The 20,786-nt window shown below is 42.4% G+C and overlaps 1 protein-coding gene across 1 annotated transcript in view; it reads left to right on the forward strand.

Annotated features, from left to right (window-relative positions):
• SMOC1 (SPARC related modular calcium binding 1) overlaps positions 1-20,786 on the forward strand; it is a 119,871-nt gene that overhangs the window by 14,332 nt on the left and 84,753 nt on the right. Inside the window, exons 4-5 of the mRNA XM_019551034.1 lie at positions 14,272-14,371; positions 16,119-16,166. Coding sequence (XP_019406579.1) covers positions 14,272-14,371; positions 16,119-16,166 — 148 coding nt within the window. The remainder of the gene's footprint in view (positions 1-14,271; positions 14,372-16,118; positions 16,167-20,786) is intronic.

Genomic DNA, 20,786 nt, shown 5'->3' on the forward strand with positions numbered 1-20,786 from the left:
GGAAAGTTCAGGTCCCCCGTGATGACCACGTCCTTTGACCTAACTACCTCCGTGAGCTGATTTAAGAATTCCTGGTCTAGCTCTTCCCCTTGGTTGGGAGGTCTGTAGTTGACCCCCACTGTTAAGTCTCTTTCCCCTTGACTGCCTTGTACTCTAACCCAGAGCACTTCTGTGTGCCCCTCCTCTGACTATGTGCTATCTGGTGAGAATGTGTATTCCTCCTTAATGTAGAGCGCCACGCCCCCGCCTTTCCTCCCTGTCCTGTCCTTCCTGTATAGCCCTTGATATTCACCCCCCGGTCATGCGTTGGGTCCCACCACATTTCAGTGAGCACCACTATGTCTGGGTTGGTGTCAGCTAGCAGGAAGGTAAGTGCCTCCTTCTTGTTTCCCATACTACAAGCATTTGTGTCAAGGCATTTGAGGCCTCCTGTGGATGTGTGCACTATGGGCAGGGAGCAGAACTGTTTTTGCTCTGTCCCTATCCCATGTGGAACTGTTACTAGGTTTATTCCACCCCTAGTCCCCTGCCGGTCCACACTCGGGCTGTGTGAAGCTTCAGTCCCTTATTTGATTCTGTGACAATTCGGCCCGATTGAGTGGCCGAATGTCCAAATCGAATCGGGAGACCCTCTAATCTCTGCGAATTAAATTGTACCCCTCTGAATTGATTTGGAAAGATTCGGGGATTCAGACATAGACACTGCTTTAAATGTTTTTTCTACATACTTCTAGGGAGCAGGTGGCTTGTGAATGCTGCAATACTGGGGTGCATAAGCATCCCACAGGAGCATGGGGGGCTCCCCAGCATGCTTGGCAGCAGACCCGGAAGTGGAGCAAAAGCACTTCCAGTGCACCTCCTGGTCCGCCTGGGAGTGTACTGCGCCCCCCAGCCTCCCCAGCTCAGTGATGGTGACAGGTTCCTCCTAGGTCTGGAGGGGCACCCGGGGTCCCCCCGTAGCTGATCACTGAGCTTGCGTACATGGTGGGGGGGATGGCCTGCGCTTTCCCTGGTGAACCTGGAAATAGACTGGAAGTACTTCCGGGTTTACTGCCAAGCATGTGGTGGGGGGGGCCCCCATGCTCCTGTGGGATGCTCCATCTGCCCCACCATCGCACTGTTCATGAGCCATGCCTGGTACCTCAAGGTATGCAGAAAAAACATTTTAAAGCTGTGTCTGTGGCCGAATTACTGATTCTCTGAATTGGCACTGAATCTTCAAATTCGGATTCAGCTGAATCGAATCGGGGACAGTGATCCAAATCAATGAATCGAATCACTGTCTCCAATTTGGGCTGAATCTGAATTGAATATGGCCCGTTTTGCACACCCCTAGTGCGCACACATAATGGGACAGGGTGTGGAGTTTTGGGAAGGGAGTAGTTGTTGACAAGTTCTGTAAGCCGTGTTGTGTTCCCCTATGCCCTCCTTCCCCCTGCCCCCTTTGCTAAAAGGATTCAATAATAGTCAAATGATTACTAGGGAAAAGAGTGTTTGTTTGTTTCCTTACCTACAAAGCAATAGGTGGTATCAAATTCCTATTCAGCATTACCATTTTAAAAATTCCTTAATCAGGGGAGGCAAACTGCTTTTAGCTCCTCTTATTTGAGGAAGTAAATGTGACCTGAAAAGAAGACCCCCAAAATGGGATTTTACTAACATTTGCTAAGATACTCTTTTTAATGCAACTCTGGGCCACTGAAGGCTGTTCATTATTGTTAAAGGAAGTTAAGAGAAGCTTTTAAAATAAGAAAATATATATGTTCCTTATAATAAAAGGGCAAATTTTAATCGGGACTCATGGTAGAGGTGATGTCTTTTGTTAGACCAACTAGATTTTTGTTTTAAGGTTTCCTGGACTTTTACAATCTTTTCTCCTATGCCTGATGAAGGGTGTATGTGTCCAAAAGCTTGCAAATAAAAGATTTTTTAAATTTTTTAAATTTATTCATATTTTTTGCAAAAATCTAGTTGGCTTAATAAGATATCACCTCTACCACGAGTCCTGATTTGCTTTTGCCTCTAAACGAATACAGCTACAACCTGGATACCTTCCAGGGCAAATGTTGACATTTAACAATAGTGATACAGGGCTTAGTCATTCAGTCCCCATTCTCTCTTCTGGATTTCTTCTCCCCCCTCAGCAAATGGTTTGCCTGCTGATGAGTGCAGTCTCAGCCAAACAAAAATTTCTGAAATGTTAAAACAGTTTCAGTTTTCAGACCAGACTCACTAGAGCGTGTTGGTTCCATTTGCAAGAGGAGGGAGGTAGATAATGGTTTGCCTGTTCACTTGGGAACCCAATGTTTAGGGCACTTGCCTGGGACAGGCAATCTTGTCTACTCATTCAGAACTGAAGTTTCTCACCTCTACGGGGAATGTACTTATTACTAGGTTATAGGGTTTTTCTGAATCTTCCCTGTTGGCGTCATTCTGCTTTGGGACACAAATCCCAGGCACTCACCTAAGATTTGGGATGCTCCAGTTTAAGACGCTGCTCCCCCTGATTTAGAGAAGTGTCTTGAACCTGTTTTCCCCATCCAAATTGAGTACCTTAATTACTGGCTACTACAAGCTATTTGCCTCTGTTCTGGGATACATGGTGTTACAGAAGGAATGGATTGCAGTTAAATAACTGACACTCATTCATTTTCATGCAGACCCTGTGGAAACTGATATCTAGTACTAAACCATTTGTTTCCTCTGCACATCCAGGGGGTTGCAACTTGTAGTTAATGAACTAACCTTGCCATTAAGGCAGCTTGCAGATATTAAAAAAACAAAACAAAACAAAACTGTGCTTCACTGGAAAAAGCAGCACATTACTTCAACTTGGTTCTGCAGTGTCTATATAAATTGGGCACTTAAGTGGGGCTTTTTGACACTTAGCTAAAGCTGATTCAATCAGCTATTAGATAAAAGCACTAAAAAAGGCCCACTAAAGCACCTGATCTATACAGATGTTGCCTGAGTCGGGTCCCAGCTAATGCGCTGTCTCTTTTGGGCATGTGCTGGGCTCGGCATGGGAACACGCTGAGTTTAAAGTGCTGGGTTCAGTTTTTTTGTTTTTTTTTTAATATCTGCAAGCAGCCTAAAAGGCTCACTTGGGAAAGGCATCCAAAAATCTGAATGTCATTGCAGAAATGGCCCCTTCTGAGACTTTTGGTACATTGTGCTTCCAGGCATCCCAAAAGATCACAGGAACAGTTTTTGCTCATGGTACCTTTAACGATTGGGGTTCTGTTGCCTGCTAAAACCCCCAAGACATAGACTTTTGGAAACTAACCAATCTCAACTTGAGTTTCAGTTTTAACCTTTTATTATAAACTGATTCACCCATTTCTAATGATACTGTTTTTTCTGTCTCTGTTCCTCATCTGTAAAATGTACGAAGGAACATCGTTACCTACAATCTGCTCTGCCTACTTAGAATTGCCAGAGCCAGGGCCAGGCCCAGTCTGACAGTGTGGGGTGTTCTCTTTGTACACTGTGTATCATAAAGTTGCTTGATGTTCTTTGGAGGCTGTTGGTACTTTAACATAAATGTATTGTTTTTGTCTAAGAACAAGCTTTCTTCTCTTCCTGTAGTATTTGCTTTTTTTTTTTTTTGCTTGCATGTGGGATTCCATGCACTGAATTTGACAGCATCTTTACAGCATCCACTTACAGTATCATTTTTTTTTTCCTTTCATGTGTGGAAACTCTTTCCCATCACCATAGCTGTTAACACTTACCCCAGAGCAATATAATCATACAGATAAAATGTATTGTTCACAAGACAGGAGTGTTTGTTTGGATGCAATTGAGAATTAACATGTTAAACTAAATTATGCAGTACTTCCAAGTAGTTTGTTTCCATGATTTTTTCTGTACTTTATTTTACATGCATGCCATTTCTTTTCTGTGCCGTACTTAACCTGCTGTCTTTTTTGTTCCTTTTAAATTACACAGGCTCTAACCTGCACACTTTGTCTGACAGCTCAGTGCCATTGGGCTTACTACCATGGACTAAGAGAGACTTGGATTTCTTCAGGTTTTCCCATGTCTCTTTCAGAAAGACCCGAGTTTTAAAACAGTTTCAGACAAAGCAATATGAACATAATAGTCTTGCTGCTGCTGCTTGCATACAATTGTGTGACTGTTTATGGTTTGTGTCACTGTCCTTCCTACTTACACTTTTTTGTACACCATCTTTCAGGGGGAGATGTACAGGTGACTGATAACAACTCAATGAGAGCAGCCTTTTTCGTTTTGCATAAATTTACTTAATGCTGTTTCTTCAAGGAGCATCTAAGAGAGTGGTCCCCCAGCCATGTTGTGGTACATACTGCTCAACTCTTGTGCTTCAATTATGTTCATTTCCAAGCAGCTGGCTTGATAGTTGGAATAGCATTTATCAGGGTTGTGTTTTATCCATCTTAAATAGGCTATAAGACATGTGGGCAAATGGTGGTGCAAGGCTGCTTTGGTAAAATGGTCTCTAGAGGTGATTTCACCCTTTGTTATACCAGTCCTTTTTCTGATAGCACTTGTGTATACATTGGTGGATTGAGGATTTCGAAAAGGCGGGTGTGGGTGGTGTATTGCATCATTATACAACAACATGGATTTTTCTCCAGGTAAAAATAAGCTAGAAGCTTTTCTAACATGCTAAGGGCCGAGGGTCTTATTAATTGGTTTAAGATTGAAGCAAAAAACAAATGTCACTTTACTGGAATGTGAATTAATTCCTATATTATATATTATGTATAAAAAAAACCACAACAAACTAGGTGAAAATAATCAGAAGATTGTTTTTTCTTTTGTTCTGTTTTAATTAGAATTAAATGTACATCTCTTCCAGATTCATAAAACTAAAAGTAGTATTGAGTATCTTGACAGTGCATCCATGCTTCACTGAAAGTTATTTCCACACCTGAGTTAATGTTTTTAGGTAGAGTTAAAAACAGTCTGCAAGCCTGTGAAATAGGAGTTATGCGATCAGGAGCAGCTAGCAGAATTGCAGAAGCAAGAATAGCTTGATTAGTGGAACATCAAGACCATTAAAAAAGGAGAAGGTTGTTATCACATATGGAATAAAGAGTTTAAAAGGAATCAGGTAGATTATAATGAACCATGAAGTCAAGTGACTCCTTCACTGCTGGCTGAATAGAAATGCTGCTGCCACTGTCAGGCAGTTGGTTTTAAATTTTGGTTGGACCAGGAATCAAAGTGGGTGGTGCAACTGCAACCCCTCTGGATCTCCCCCTGCATGTATATTGTTTGTTCCTTAGGAGATATTTCTATAAGGGTACATCTGCTTTGTTTGCTTCTTGGAAGCCTAATTGCATAGTGCCTCACTAGCTACTGAATAGAGTATTCTCTGCTGATTTCACTTCTCTGGAAGTTGAAAAGGCTAGCTACCTGCTGAGAGCCCTAAGTCCTGATTTACTGAAGCATTAGTAAGGGCCTTGTCACACAAGAGGCTTAGCGTGTGTTTTATTTAGATTGTAGTAAACATTACTCTGCCATATTAAAAGTTAGAGCATGTTCTGAGCAGTCATATGGCAATACTTACCATGATCTCCCCACCTACATGCTTCATGGGGATCTCTGGTGACCTGGGTCTCTGGCACTGGAGATGCACAGTGGGAAGCACAAGAAGTTGAGCGTGGGAGAGGGTACTGCCCCTGCTGCTGGATCCCACCAGTACACCAGGACCAGAGCTGGTTCAAGTCCAGTATTTGGGACCAACAATCAGCCCTGAGACCGCAAATTGCTCATGTTTAGCTCTGTGGAGTAGTCAGACAATAGCATAACACATGCGACTTAATACAGCGTAGAGATACTCCTCCCGCAAAAAGTCTTAACTTTGCTACATGTTTTATTTCTTGAGCTTGCAGATGCTTCTGTTTTAAGTGCAGTTAACATGCTCTAAGTGTAGCATGCAAGAAAGCTCTAAAAGGTGCTTTCTTTGGCATGCTTGACAGCAGGACATCTCCCACAAAAGAGGAGTTTCATGCAGTCCTCTAAAGATCTGTGGTCTGACTGTAGTCACAGATGTTATTGCTGGGGTTTAACATTCATTATTTAGACTTGTTGCATACTGTTTGGAAAAGATTGCAGCAATTTTCTGTTATGTATAAGAGGGCCGGTGGCTGCTTCTTGTTGGATAAATAAAGTCAATAAACGAAATAAAAGTTCAAGAGTTTGTGGGGTAAAACAATTGAAGGAAGTGAATGAGGCTTGGTTATAAATCCTTCTGGCTGCTGCAGCACGAGCCTGGTTTCTTAGAAAACCTGCCTAACTTCTGCTATTGCAAAATCAGCCAGACTCTCCCACCCATGCATTTCTGAACCATAGTCTCTAGCTTTCATGAGGAATTACTGGGGGCATGACACAAAACTGTTTCTTTGTCTTATACAGAGCAATGAGCTGCAACTGCTTCCTCCCCACACTACTCCCTGGGTGCATCTATATGTGTGCTTTTACTGCTGAGTGGACTAATTAGCTCTGCAATAAAGTGTCACAATCTACACATGCGCCCATATTAGGGCACAGTAAATTAACTCTGTTGTAGGATAGTACTGTTGGTGATAATACTTGCTTCCAAACAAGGGTAATAGATGGAGAAAATGTAGCACATTAGAAGTGTGATAGGAAACTGACTTTCTTGTAAAGCATGGCCAGCACAAGCTTTAAAAATATTGTCCAGGAGTATTTCTTTGTGAGTGGGACTTCATTTGGGCCTAAAGGAGGCTTTTCCAAGTGATTTCAATTATCGGCACCCTCAAGGTATTATTTAGATGAGTTTGTATTGGGGAGACTGCAGCAGTAAGCAACTATTGATTTTTCTGGATCCCAGTAGATGCATGAGCGGTCACCAGGACCTTCAATGCATATGCCTAGGCTGGAGCATAGAGGAGTTGAGGCTGCCCAGACCTTCCTTCCCCCCTTTAGATCGTTGAGACAGAATCCAAAGGTTGGACTAAATCCAGATGTTTGATGCCTTGATGGCTGTAGTTAAATGCACATCTGGGAATCAAACCAAGGTCTCCTGTGTGGGGGACAAGAATTTTACCTTTAAACCACAACAGGAGGTTTGGAGACTGCAGAAGATACTAGGGATCTCTGTCACAGGTTATTTCAGATAATTATTTGGTTACCAGTGAAAAGTTCCTGTGTAGTAGGAACTATCTGGATGTTGAGCAGGACAAGGAAATTTAGCCTTTCCTCTGTATAAAGCATGAGCAAGGCCAGTGCTGGAATATTCATGTTCAGTTCTGGTGGGTAATATTTCAAACCAGATACTGGAAAATTTGGAAAAGTATAACTGGAATAAACTGAGGCCTATAAAATGTGATATATTAGCAACTTGCATTAAGAGGCTTCTTATTGCTGCCTAAAAAGTTTCCTGCAAAGTAGGGACAAATGTCTGATGGTCAGCAGCTCTCCGATATAGCAGGAGGAGAGGCATAACAAGATCCAGTATCTGGAAGTGGAAGCATGACACATTTAAACTAAAAATAGGATGTCACTTTTTCTAAAAAGGGAGAATGAGTAACCACTGGGCAAGCCTATCGAGGCCTGTGGTGGATTCCCTAGCATGTGGAATATTGAAATGGCAATAGGATGCTTCTTTCTAAATGGCCTTCTCAGTACAAATGAAAATTATGGGCTTGAAGCAGAAATTTTCTGTATGAAGTTCTACAGATTTTTGTTGTACAGGTGAGAAACATGCATTTCTAGTGAGAATTTTCCACCACTAGAAATTATTCCAGGAGAGGCAGCAGTATAGACATGCAGTCTGTACCTACCCCGTCTCCTCTGCTCCTTTGTGCTTTTCTGAGAATGGGGTGATCCTGGTCTGCAAAAGCATGGGCTGCTCTACTCCTTCCTTTCTGGGAGGTTTTGGGCAGTGGGCAAAGTTCCTTGCCTGTTTCTCATACCTGGGGACTCTGGACTAAGAACTGGACGGTGAGGGGTGTTGCTCCCTCTGCTTGGCTCCTGGGATCTGGGAACTGAGCAAACTGAGCCCTGTGGCAAAGTTTCTACCTACTCCACACACCAGGGACTCCTGTGTAGAAAGTGGGCTGGTGCTTTGCCCACTACCCAGGAGAGCCTCTCCAACCTGCTTCCTGGCCCTTCCAGCTTTCAACTCATTGCCTCTGCCACCCAGCTGGGTGTTGCAGACAGCAAGGGGAAACCAGAGGGGACTGTCCAATTTGGGGAAGAGGCAGGTAGCAGTGGCTGCTGTTTCCGTCCTCTCCCAAACTATTCCCAGGAAGGAAGGGAAGCAGTGGGGCAAAGACCCAGGCATGCTTCTCACACAGGAGGCTTGCACCACTGCTTCCTCTGCTTGGCTTCTGGTGCCTGAGTGGAGGCAGTGGGGCAAAGCCTATGACCTGCATGCTACACCAGGGTCTCCGGGCACTAGGCATTGTCCCTTGCCTGCCTCTTGCTTTAGAAATCCCAGAGTGAACAGCAGGCAGGCGGCGGTCCTGATTCCTGTGCTCTGCTTCAGTCCCTGTACTTGGCTCTGGGTGCCTGGGAGCTGAGAAGAGCGAACAGCGGAGCAAAACCCCCCGTCTACTTCTTACACTGGGGGCCTTGGTATGTGGGCAGCCAGTGGGGAATAACTGCTGAATGGTCCTCTCCTCTCTTCCTGGTTTGCAGCGGGGTGTAGAGCAACTGCCCCAACACCTTCTCCAGAGCAGGATAACCCAGGACTCTTTTGCTGTAGCTCCACTTGTCCTGGTCTCTGGAAGGAGGTAAACTGAGGGAAAGTGTTCAAATATTCATTCTCTTAGAACTGATTTCTGCCTGGTTAGAGACAGCTTCTTTTATTTTTCTCCCTCCACTGCCTTGTTTTGTTGGGGAGAAAGAGCATGAATGTCTATGCATGTGTGGCTTCTACTGGGATAATAATGTTTCTACTGGGAGAATAATGGTTCTCCTGGTAGAAATTGAACATCTGTACATGTCCTAGATCTGTGGTTCCTTGTGCTTTAAATTTTGTTACTGCAACAGTGGTCTGAATAATGATTGTTACCTGTGTCTGAACAAAACTGAGTGTCACCGATGTTCATGAAGACATGAGCACCGCACACACGGATAGCGTAGCTCCACTGTGCATTCTCCTGCTTCTGCAATGTCTTCTGAAGACTGAAATTTGTTTTCTTTTTCTTGTGGAAATGTTGCCCTGAATGCAGATGGAATGTTTTTTCTTCTCCCTGTATTATTGAAGAAGCCAGGAAACGTTTGTTTTTTTTATTTCTAATCTATCACTTGGATGTGAATCGGTTATCAAACTCCGTCTGAACAGTAGTTACTGTAGTCTGGACATTGTTGTTTTTATGTTTTAGTGCAACGCTGCTCTAAACTGTTCCAACTCCGTATCAGGCACTCCTAGCGCATCTTATAACAAATGTCTATCCATAATCCCCCAGGTACTGGCTGAAGCGAACCCACAATTACTGTTTAACCCTCTTCCATTGTTTGTGTACATGTACATAAATCCCCTTTTCCCATTTCCAATTTATCTTGTGGAAAATAATCCCTTGATTCTCCTTTGTCACATCATTGTAAAGGGATGGATCCAGCCAGTTTTTTTTTCTTTTTTTTTAAACATTTTGGAATGCTTTGGAATCTAATTCTGGCATCTCCAGCGAGGTATTGAAGAGACCTCAACAATGGCTTCATTCTCCAACAAGAATTAAGAGGCAGAGAAGCCTGCCAGTGACTATGGTTTTAATGTTTTCATATTCTAATCAATTTGACAAGGGCAGGAGTTTATTCACGGGGCCAGTGGCTAGAGTGTTAGCTTCTGTTCGATTTCACACATTGTAAGTGTTTGTAGGGGATGTGGGTAGGGGGAATAGAGTGAACCACTGTAGCACTTCTAATTAATTTGGGCGCCAGCAACAGAGAAATTTTTGTTGGCTGCCTTTTTCCTGCTTTTCATCTCTCGGATGAGCCATGATCAAGATGGCATATCCCGTTTTCCTGCCTAATCACTAGTTCAGGTAGCTGCAGACTTCACTTGAAGATAACTTGGTCAGAATAGTAGACTATTGAAAAATGATTTTTCTTGCTTTTTTTTAAATATCCACATCCTTGTTTCTTGATGATTCCATAGTACATATGCATAGGTTGTTATTAACAATGTTCAATTATCAGCTAGGCAAACTTGCTTTGGGTTCTTAAAATTGGGATGTACCTTCCTGCTCTCATATCACCATGAAGTTGGAACTTGGCTAATACTTTTGCTTCCATTTTGAGAACCCTTCCCTCTCCCTACAACTATTGCTTTGCAAGGTTAATGTGAGCAAAAGAGGAGACCAACACATACGTTATCATAAGTAAAGCCAGATAATATGACTTAGCATTTAAACTTTGATAAAAATCCAAATAAGATTCTAAAATTCCAAAAGGAGATCTATGCAGTAAAAAGGTTTTTATGCAGGTGTGGATTTTTCTGACTATAAATGTATTCCGTTGCGTGATTTGCCATTGAGCAGACTGAGGGACTGTTAAGGTTGAATATGAGTTGAAGGCTTAGCTGAAGGCTGAATTTTAAATAAGGATAAACATCTAAATTGGAAAAAGTGTGTGGAGAGGGGTCAGAGAAGATGGAGGGAGGGGTGGGAGAACCCTAAAAAAAAGTTCCCAAGAATTTTAGAGACCTGAATGTGGTAGCGTTGTAGACACTAACCCTCATCTGTCTCTACTGGGGAAAAGCTGACTTCAGGAAACTCCATAAATGCCATACTTCATTGGGATTAGACTATCTGTTATACCTTTTTTTCATGTGGTGCACAAAATGATGATTTCTATTTAGCACAGGGTATCTAACAAAAGTGCTCATAAATGGTTTCTCTTGGGCTCTCCTAGGGTCTGATCCAAAGCTTATGGAGGTCAAAGAGTTTTGAATTAGGCCCTAATTTCGTGATGTGAACCTGCTCATAACAAACTGCTTGATTTTACAGGGCAGTTGAAGTGTTAATGAAAATAGAATCAATTTAATAATAAGAATATCAAACTCAATAGTTTCTCTGTAATGAATGTGACATGCTACATGACTTTCTAGTGTTATGAAGGTTTTATTGGGTCTCATTTGAAAAAGACTCGTCTCACTGAGGTGCTCATGGTTAAAATCTCCCATCCCAGATGTATCAAATTGCTTATCTTTTATAGATAGGGCTGTGTGAATAATAATACAATTTGTACTTTGATATTTTTCTAAACTTTAGCTAAAAGAATACAATGCAACACAAATGACATGGATCTCCTGTAAAAATAAATACTGGCATTATAGGTGATTACAAAGCACTAGGCTTCTGAGAATAGAAAGTGTATACGTACTGTACATATATTTCTCCTTAATAAGACTAGAAATGTGTTATACAACAATTGCAGTGTGTGTCCTTGAGGCAAATACTTATCATGACAGGTGAATACTTGCTGCTAACCCTTTCTAGCTGAACGAATCACATGTCAGTACTGTGGGGCATAAGGCCCAATTTAAAATAGCTGTGCAACACAGTCATGAAAGAAAAATACCTTTGTGTATAGATAGCAGCCTTCCCCAACAGGAATAAGAAGTCCAATCTTGGTAATTCTTCTAATCCTTGAGCATGAATTTTACAGTCGGTTCTCCTGACAGCAAGCATGCTGTATTGTAACTTCATACACATGCAAATATACCAAAATAAACATAAAATGCAATGAAAAATAAGCAAATTCCTTTTACTTTGCCAAATCACATTTTACATTGCTTTGAATATGCCACTAATTAGATGGGCTCATAAGAAACACAGCAAACTGATGAATAGCTCACTATATTTATGGTGCATTTGAATAGTCTGTAGTTCATTCCATGATATATTGGGAAGGAATAAAAGTGAAAGTGCACAAATAGCACAATGACTTGAGGAATATATGTGCACACGTGGTTACTGTTGGTTTTGGCCACTAGATGTTAATTTGGCTTGAGGCAAAATGATTGCTTTGCAAGTCAGTAAAACCCAAGATAAACACATTGCACCGTGTTATAATTGCTCTTAGATCACATTTTATGTGATACCCAAAGCCTTTTAAAAGTCTGTCATTAAGTCCCTGAACAAACTCGGCTACCTTGTAGAATCTTATCCAGCTGTCAGTGAAGGGGAAGAAATACTCTAGGCCTGAAGTGACCCCTCTCCCCCCAAAAAGAAAGTGTGACAGGGTCCTGTATGAGTATTCTGTCCTGGATGGAGAAGACTGGTAATGGGAAATGTTTTGGATAAATTATCTTGAAAGAGAAAAGAATGAACAGAGCCCTTGTTAAAAAAATAAAACAGAAGTTTGAAGGATGATCTCATTGTACAGTTCTGCGGTGTTGAGTTTTTAGCCGTCTTTATGGTGGTGTGGGCACCTGTAGGTACATTTATAGGACTGGAGGCACTATTGTGCAAATGCAGACCCCATTTAAAGTCTGTAGTTGAGGTTTGTGTATTACATTAACAGGCATTCCTTAAACTAGGTGCGTCAAACATGCATGACTCGTGGGCTGCATATAGCCTGGAGAGGTAGGTCATCTGGCCTGCTGTCTTCTCCCAGTGCCAGAATGGAGGGGAGGGGGTAGAAGTCACTTACCTGTGGCGTCTGCATCCCTCCTCAACCTCATAGTGCTGTTAGGGGAGGTGTTGGTGCAGGGGCCTAGTGCAGCTGCTGCCAAATTTATGATTCCCTATTTCTGGTGGCCATGGGAATCAGTGGCACTTAGGCTGCAAACAGATGTCACCTTTGTGCTTCCATAAAAATGTTTTATGGTGGCACAAAGTGAAAGCAGACAGATGCCCATGCCCTTTGTTGTATCACAAATGCCCGAATCTGTGGCCGTGACGCAAAGTAGTATTCATTGGTGCTGATATTTTGAGGTGCATGTCTGTTTGTTTTAAGGTAGGAGAGTGTGGGCAGCCTGGAGCTGCCTGTGATCTCCAGCTACTGTGGACAGGTGCTCCTGGGACTCCAAGGGCCCAATTTTACTGCCCTGGGTACCCCCCCTGCAGAGGAATTTGTGAGGCACACAGGACTGGGCCCTTGAGGCCCTGGGAGCACCTGCCTGGGTTTTCCTGTTTGCAGAGGGATGTCCTGAGTTGTGTCCTGCAGGATCAGACCCCTGCCACTCCTGTCCCTACAGGCCACCAGATAACAAAGCAGCTGTGTTGAGACATATCTCAGCACAACTGATCCGCTTCATTTGGTGACAGGTTTTATAGCCTCAGTGACGTAGGGGCTGCTTCATCACCTTTGCCTGTAGTTGGATGAGGCTGAGGAGGGGCTGTGAGTCCACATATGCCCTGGCTGCTTGCCCTGCCAAAACTTTTCACCACAACAGTGACTGGCTGCAATGCTAGGGCTTCTCTCTAGGGCTGCCAGAGGTGGGATTGTCCTTTTGTCTATAATGAAGTCAAAGGTGTCTTTAGCTTTATCTATCTGCCCAGTATTGTACAAAAACTCTAGGAAAGTTTACATTCCTCTCAGCTTTCAACTTCCCCACATCTGGTAAGAAGTGTATTGTTTATGTGGGCTAGAGGGCTCCTAGGAATACTCTCCTGGCCTTTTTGACTGCTCACCTGAGGCAATCACTAAATATTTTTAAATCTGTGCTTACATATGAATGCACACCTGTTGGTTCAGTATGAATGATTTTTCATTTATCTATGAACTGTTTCTGCAAGTGAGAATACCAAAAGAGGCCAGGCTCCTCTTTTGTTCAGTGATGAAGGCTGGAAAAACTGCAGTGATGATGACTAGTCTCAAGCATCTGCCATGGAGAGAATGTTGTTGAGCATGGTGACATAGAAGGCAGGGAAGGAGGCTCTTTTTGAATCGGCAGGTGGTGGGAGTGATACCCATTTATGTACAGATGATAGCACATTTTATGAATACCCATAAACCAAAGGATGGGACCAGACAAAATACAATACTATACAACAATGCTGAAGTGTCTTCACATTACATTCTGTCACTTGTCTTTTCTTATGATCTGATGACTGACTGGCTGGTTGGTGCTGGGGAGATGAATCTCTTTAACAAAATACAATTTCCATTGTCTAAAGAAGTGTCTGCCAACACTGTAAAAGCTTTTCTGATGTATGACCTCCCATGCTGAGAGGATGATGCTTTCAAACTGAGCTTTTAGCTTTGAGGTGCTGGATAAATAGTAACGCACAAGAGCTGAGATGGGGTAGGTGGGGCCATGGGAACTGAAGCGTCTGAGATTTGGCTCTCCTTTTTCCCAAACAGGTGCAGTGCCATACCTATACTGGATACTGCTGGTGTGTCACACCCGATGGCAAACCCATCAGTGGCTCTTCTGTACAGAACAAAACTCCTGTATGTTCAGGTACTGTGGGGTGGGATTTAATTATGCCTTTATTCAGTAATCGAAGGGAGAAGCTGTTTTTTGTTCCCGGTGCCAGTAGCTCAATATTTGCCAGGTGACTTTAAGAAACAAAAATTGCAGTTACCCCATGCACACACTCCAGCTGTTTGCTCTCTGACCTGCCAGATAGCTTGGGCTCTTAATTGGTCTCATGATGGTTGTGGTATCCTCATTGTGGATTACAGGGCACCTGGCGCACTGAAAGATTTATTGAAAATTGTTCTTAAAGTGAAGGAAATGATGCCCTGACAAAGCAGAAATAACTGTACTTGTATGTAGACCAGAATCCACAGGTGGTATATCTTTTGAGTAGAAGCTTTCAGTTTAAATTATTTAGATGCATTTTAAAGTTGTTTTGGCCCCTGCTTTATTGAATTAGTACAGAAGGGCAAGACAATTTTTAAAGCCCTTGACAGCTTCATGGCTGCTTTGTAACAGAGCACAAGCAGTAGAACTGCAGTGTGCCTCAACATCTAGAAATATTTGTAAGATGAGCTTCATCTAGCCCCTTTTTTGTGGGGAGAGCATCAGTTTGGAAGCAATGGTGAACTGGACCAGCTGTAGACTTCTGGCAGAATTAACCTAATGTATGTGGCCGCTGGTGGACTAGGGGGAAAGCAGATGTGTCACTGCTCTAGGGGATGCTCTTCTTCCTGCCCAGGCTACATTTATTGAAAATGGTCAGACTGGCTGATCAGTGGCTCCAAGCTCCAGTGATAAGTCCAAATGAGAGATGGGTAGAGAAAGTATAAAGACAGCAGTTATAGTATGCTGATCTTTCTTTCAGTGCAAGGAAGACTTCCTATAGTTAATGTAGCTATAGGAAACACTGTAGCGCAAGAGCCAGTGCATACAAACATAGTGTGGAATGTTTACACAGCATAAGGAAGCCTTGTGCTACAAAAGACCCTGATGGTGCTTGGCTTGGGGAAGGAATCCTTCTTGGATATGAAGGGACCAGTTCAACAGTAGAACATGGTTTTGTTTGTCATGTTTTTTGTAATGGGATTGTCAAAACAGCTATGGGTCTTAATTACATTTTTTTAATATAAAAGGGCTTGGTAATGCCTCATTTGTAAGGCAATTTGAAGAAACCAATGCATGATATTCTATTTCATTTGAAGATATAAATGAAATTGCTTGTCAGAGATCTGCCAGCTTATCCTCAGGATTCTGGTTCCTTGGTAACAGTTGATGACGCTCCTGGTTAAATACAGGTCTCAGGCCCTGCTCACTGTCTTTGCTAGCGTGAAGCTCTCCCTGTTTCCCCCCCCCGACCTCATCATCATCTTGTGTTCCTTACCTTTTACAAATCGACATTCCCTCACCTTTCTCATATCTTTCCCTCCCCGCAGTCATTAGTATTGTTTTCCATCCCCATGTCTCTCCTCCTGCTCTAGGATTTGATCTCAAGTCTCCCTGGCTCACTGCAATGTTGAGGCTCTTTGAAACCTTGGGCCCTGCTACTACTTTATGTATCTCTTGTTTTAATCTGACCCTGATTTGACATCTGTAGTGCCTAACTATTCCTTGTGTTGCCTTTAAGTATTTGATGGCATGGATTGCTACTGAGGAATCTCTGAATCCTAAATTGAGTTGTTGCCAGGCAAAACAAACCCTGCCAGCTAAGATCTCAAATTGTATTGATGTGACATGGTGTGGTTATGCAGTCTCTAAACAGTGTCTCTCTTTTTGTTCTCTTTTTAAGGTTCAGTAACTGATAAGCCTTCAGGCCAGGGTAATTCAGGAAGGAAAGGTGAGTAGAGTTCTGTGCTTTAGTAAAATGTTTCTTTAACTAGGGCTGCCTGGCCAGGTCTCTTGAGATGGAGTAGAGCTTTGTATTGCAACAAACAGGCCTAGGAAGACTCTTAACAGGCTTTCAAATGTACTCCAAAAACATGTGGAATAAAGCACAATCCAATTCAGTGCACCACCCTTATGGGGTAAACTGTATATACCTTGTCCTCAGCATCTGAAACATAGGGCCCTGCTACATGTTCAAATTAAAGCTTGATAGAAAACAGCTATAGAGTTATTACACATTTTCAAACACTGACTTTGTAGCTGGTTGACACTCTTGATAGCTTGATAGTCATTTTTATCATGTGATAATTACTTTGCATGTGTGGCTGGTTTAAATTTATTGTGCAATCAACCAGTTAATTGCATAATATATGTAACGTGTAGCAGGAACTGTAGGATATTAAAGCAGATTGTTCCAAAGGAGCAAAATTAACCTTCATGTGCTTAGTTTACTATTGAAGCTTGTACTCTGCACTTACAGAAAAAAGATGAGGGCACAAGGCTGGGGAGGCAGGAGGTTGGTGTGAGGAGGGATCTGCACATGTTCTGTATTGGGTAGGACTCTCACTGAGTTCAATGGAAGCAGGTTTCTGTTTTCTGAATGCTTTTGCAAATCACACCCTTAGGTCCTTTTAGTGCTTTCCTGCAGCACAAGTTAAATGAATTCTTTGCCATTCCTCCCTTCCCGTATGGCTCCCTCCTGCCTTCCCGTATGGCTCCCTCCGTATGGCTCATCCTCACTGAAGTGCTAAGTGCTAAAAATATCACATCTGTCTCTTCATGTTTATACACATTCCTTGTCTTTATAACATGCATCGAGCCAAATCATCTTGGACAAGATAACTGTGGAGCGGTAAGTATGAGAACTAATTGGCTTCTGTCTCTAACTGCACCATATACCCAGGCACTCTTTTCAGCATGGTCTTGGTTTGTCTCCTTGCAGTAGGAAAACAGTGCTCTACCAGCCTTGCTCCTGCTGTTGCAAATGAAGGCTGTTGCCTTGGACATCCCTGCTAGAATATCTGAATTGGGAATTTTCTTCTTCTTTTCTACAAATCACATCTGGTACCACATCACAAGAAAATGCCTGCCTTGCAGCTTAGGGAAGGTCTACACAAGACAGTGCAGCACTGCATGGGTACTGAACTGAAACCATTCAGGCTTAATCCAAATATTCCTGCAAAGTACAGCATTGTGTTGCATAGACAGAACCTTAAACTCTAGTTAGAGTAGTTTTTTCTATGGAAGGCTGTCAGACTGGATTAGCCTTCCCTCCCACTCCCCCTCAACTCAAAATTATGGTAACTTACCTTAGGAGTCACCTTTTATTTAAGTCTTTGGAGAAAAGGAGCGATGCTGCATTTTGAAAAAAATCACTCTTTTATTTTTAGTTATATTCAAACATGGATTTATTTAATATTATAATTAAATAGTTATTTATAATATTGTGTATAGTTAATATTTAATGCTTAATATTATATTTAGAGACAGATAGATAGATGTGTGTGTAGAGCTGTATATAGATCTGTAGATGGATATCAGTCTGTCAAAGACAGAATACTGGGCTAAACAGACCATTGCTCTGATCCAGCATGGTGCTTTTTATGGTTCTAAACCAAAGCTAAGCCCCAAGCAGGTACGTGATTTGCTTGCACTACAGGCCAGACCTGCAAGTAGAGTATTAACAGACACCCAAACATATTATTAATACTTGTGTTATACAGAGCTTCAGGTTTAACACATAATCACACATTTACAGAGGTATGCCTTTGCCTAAATAAGAAAAAAGTGGACCACATACATTCTTAATTAGAAGCACTGAACATGTACAGTCTGCTGGTGGGTGAACAGGAGAGAGAAAGGCATTAACATATATATAAATACTTATAGTCTACATATGTATAGACATCTATATGTACAGTGCCATAGCAATGAAGTTTGGCACTTGGGGCAAAGCCTGCAGCGGTAGCCTGCCCTCACCCCCTGCACAGATCTGTGGGGCACATGCCCCACCCCATGCTTACTCAGGAGTACATGCAGTGGCAGGAGCCACCCGTCCCCATGCCCCGCACAAATGAGCCACTCACTGCTCTAGGCAGGGCCTGTTGGTGCCCCTTCACTTTGGTGCCCAGGGCAGTCTCCCCACTTGCTTCCCCCCCTAGGTTTTAAGCTTGTCTCCTAATTTCAGTGGTACTCCCTAGTTCTAGTATTTTGGGAGTGGTAATATTGTAGTTGTTCTAGTCTCTTCTGCTGTCTGCCACTACCACTCTAATTTCCTCTGTTTTGGAGAAATGAAGAGAGAACCCATGCCCTTCATCTCCCTCTTTTATATAGTAGACTGGGGATGTTTGGGGAAAAAGGCAATGAGACCTGTGCAGTTGTTCTTAACAGATTAAATTCATCTACATGTATTGGTTTTCCTTGTAGCTTTTGCAAAGTGGAGTTGTTGGAAGATGGGTATATCAAGCCAACAGTATGCTGCATTGCATTAACAGGAGTGTTGCTTGCAAATCAAGGGAAGTGATCCCTGGTGAGCCCTTACCTGGAGTACTGTGTCCAGTTTTGTATCGCAGACTTCAAGGAGGATGTGGACATTTTGGAAAGAGTACAGCAGAGGGTGACAAAATGATCAGGAGCCTGGGAGAGGAGACTTATGAGGAAAGGCTGAAAGAACTAGTGTTATTTAACATGGAGAAGAGAAGACTGAGGGAGGATTTGAGAACAGTTTTCAATACCTGAAGGGTGATTATTATGGAGAAGGGATTTTCTCTGTGGCTAGGGGCTACAGGACTGGGAGCAGTGGCGTCAAGTTGCAGCAGGGAAAATTTAGACTGGAGATTAGAAGGAACTTTTTGACTGACAGAGGTCAAGCATTGGAACAGGTACCTAGAGAAATTGTGGAATCACCATGCTTGACAACTTTCAAGAGCAGGTTGTCAGGGAGAGTTTAGTCAAGGATAATCTTCCCTTATGAGGTCCCTTCCAGCCCTACTTTCCTGGGATCCTATGATAAGCACGACTGCTAGTAAGTAACTCCTCCTTCCCTCTGCCTTGTTTTTAACAACCTCTGCCAGTTTTTTTTTTGGTCTGTATTCACATGCATATTTTAGCAAAAGCCATATGATGTGATGGTAGCTTATTCTGACCAGTCGTAACTTGTTAAAAACATTTAAGATGGCAAGTAGCAATCATTCTGTATTTGGTAAGAGATGCTTCATTCTTGTTATGTACAACAGGCCTGGAGAGAAGGAAACTGTTCATAATGAGATGGGATGAAAGTCCAGTGTTTCCATGACATGGCCTATGCTCAGATTTGCAGTTTTGGCTGTAGCCAGCCTCCCCATATGGGAAGTCAGCCAATTCACATATAGACTAAATCACTGAGCGGTGGGTTCTGTTCTGTGGTTAACACGTACAATGGGGTTGGTCTGGCCAGTCACTGCTCAGGATTTATTTATTTATTTTATTATTACAGTTAAAAGAACCTGTAAAGAAGGAATACTGTCCAATAGAGATTGCTTTAGCTCTTCAGGGTCACAGACAGGAGGATTTTAATGTTACAAGTTTATTTGCAACACATTGCATAGATCTTAATCCCTACCGGCTAATGCTGGCAGTCCAAAATAAGGCAATGTCAGGGCTGCAGACTTCTCCAGGGGAGAAACTGAAGTTATGTTAGTTTGGAGTGCCCTTGGCCAGAACTGCTAGCCCAAACAGTCTTTATGTTTTGACTGAGACAATCTGCACCTCCTGATCCTTCTGTTTTTACTACTCTTTGTCTTTCATGGGGGGAGGAGGAGAGCTTGGAGGATGTTACCTTCAAAGAGTCTGTAGGTATCTATCAGCTTAAAATGGGCAGTATGGATGCTGCTGGAGACATACCTTTATTGAACTGGTTGAGAAGAGTGGAGAAGTTTCACTGCTCTGCTGCTGCAAATATGGGTGGCAAGGTTGAAGTTAGGGACTAGGCTTGACATTAAGATCTGGCAGTGACTCAAGTGTCTTTGACCCAATTAAGTTTTTACTGAATTCTTTGAATCTTTGTCTTGTTGCTTTTCTTTTTTCATACCACAGCAAAGCCTGACATCAAGAAAGCAAAGTGATAAAGTTCCCTATCATATGAAGGCTGGAGCCTATTGTTTTGGCTAAGAACTGAAGTTCATGCCCTGACCCCTACCCTGGAGAATCAGATGCATAACAAAGACAGAAAAGGACATCTTAAGTATCTTATAAGTGTGCTCAAGATAAGAAGATCTTATAAGTGTGTTCCAGTATCTAATCTTCATTAGCAGAAAGGGCATGTAAGGAAACAGTTTTAGCTGCATGGATCCTTCCCCAGTCAGAAATACTCAGTTTTATATGGCAGAGTCTAAAACAAATATTGAAATAAAATCTTTCTCAACTCCTTTTTTTCTTAACCATCTGCAGGCTTGCTAAAGTTTTACCCATTAAATAGTAGAACCCCATCAGTGAATAAATGACTGCAATATTCTACACTTTCTGTAACTCTTTCATCTAAAGGTCTCCAAGTACTTTAGTCATTAATCCATTAAAGCTTTGAGCTAGGTAAGTA

The sequence above is a fragment of the Crocodylus porosus genome, unplaced genomic scaffold (genome assembly GCF_001723895.1).
Source record: "Crocodylus porosus isolate Cpor-Errol unplaced genomic scaffold, CroPor_comp1, whole genome shotgun sequence".
NCBI lineage: Eukaryota > Metazoa > Chordata > Crocodylia > Crocodylidae > Crocodylus > Crocodylus porosus.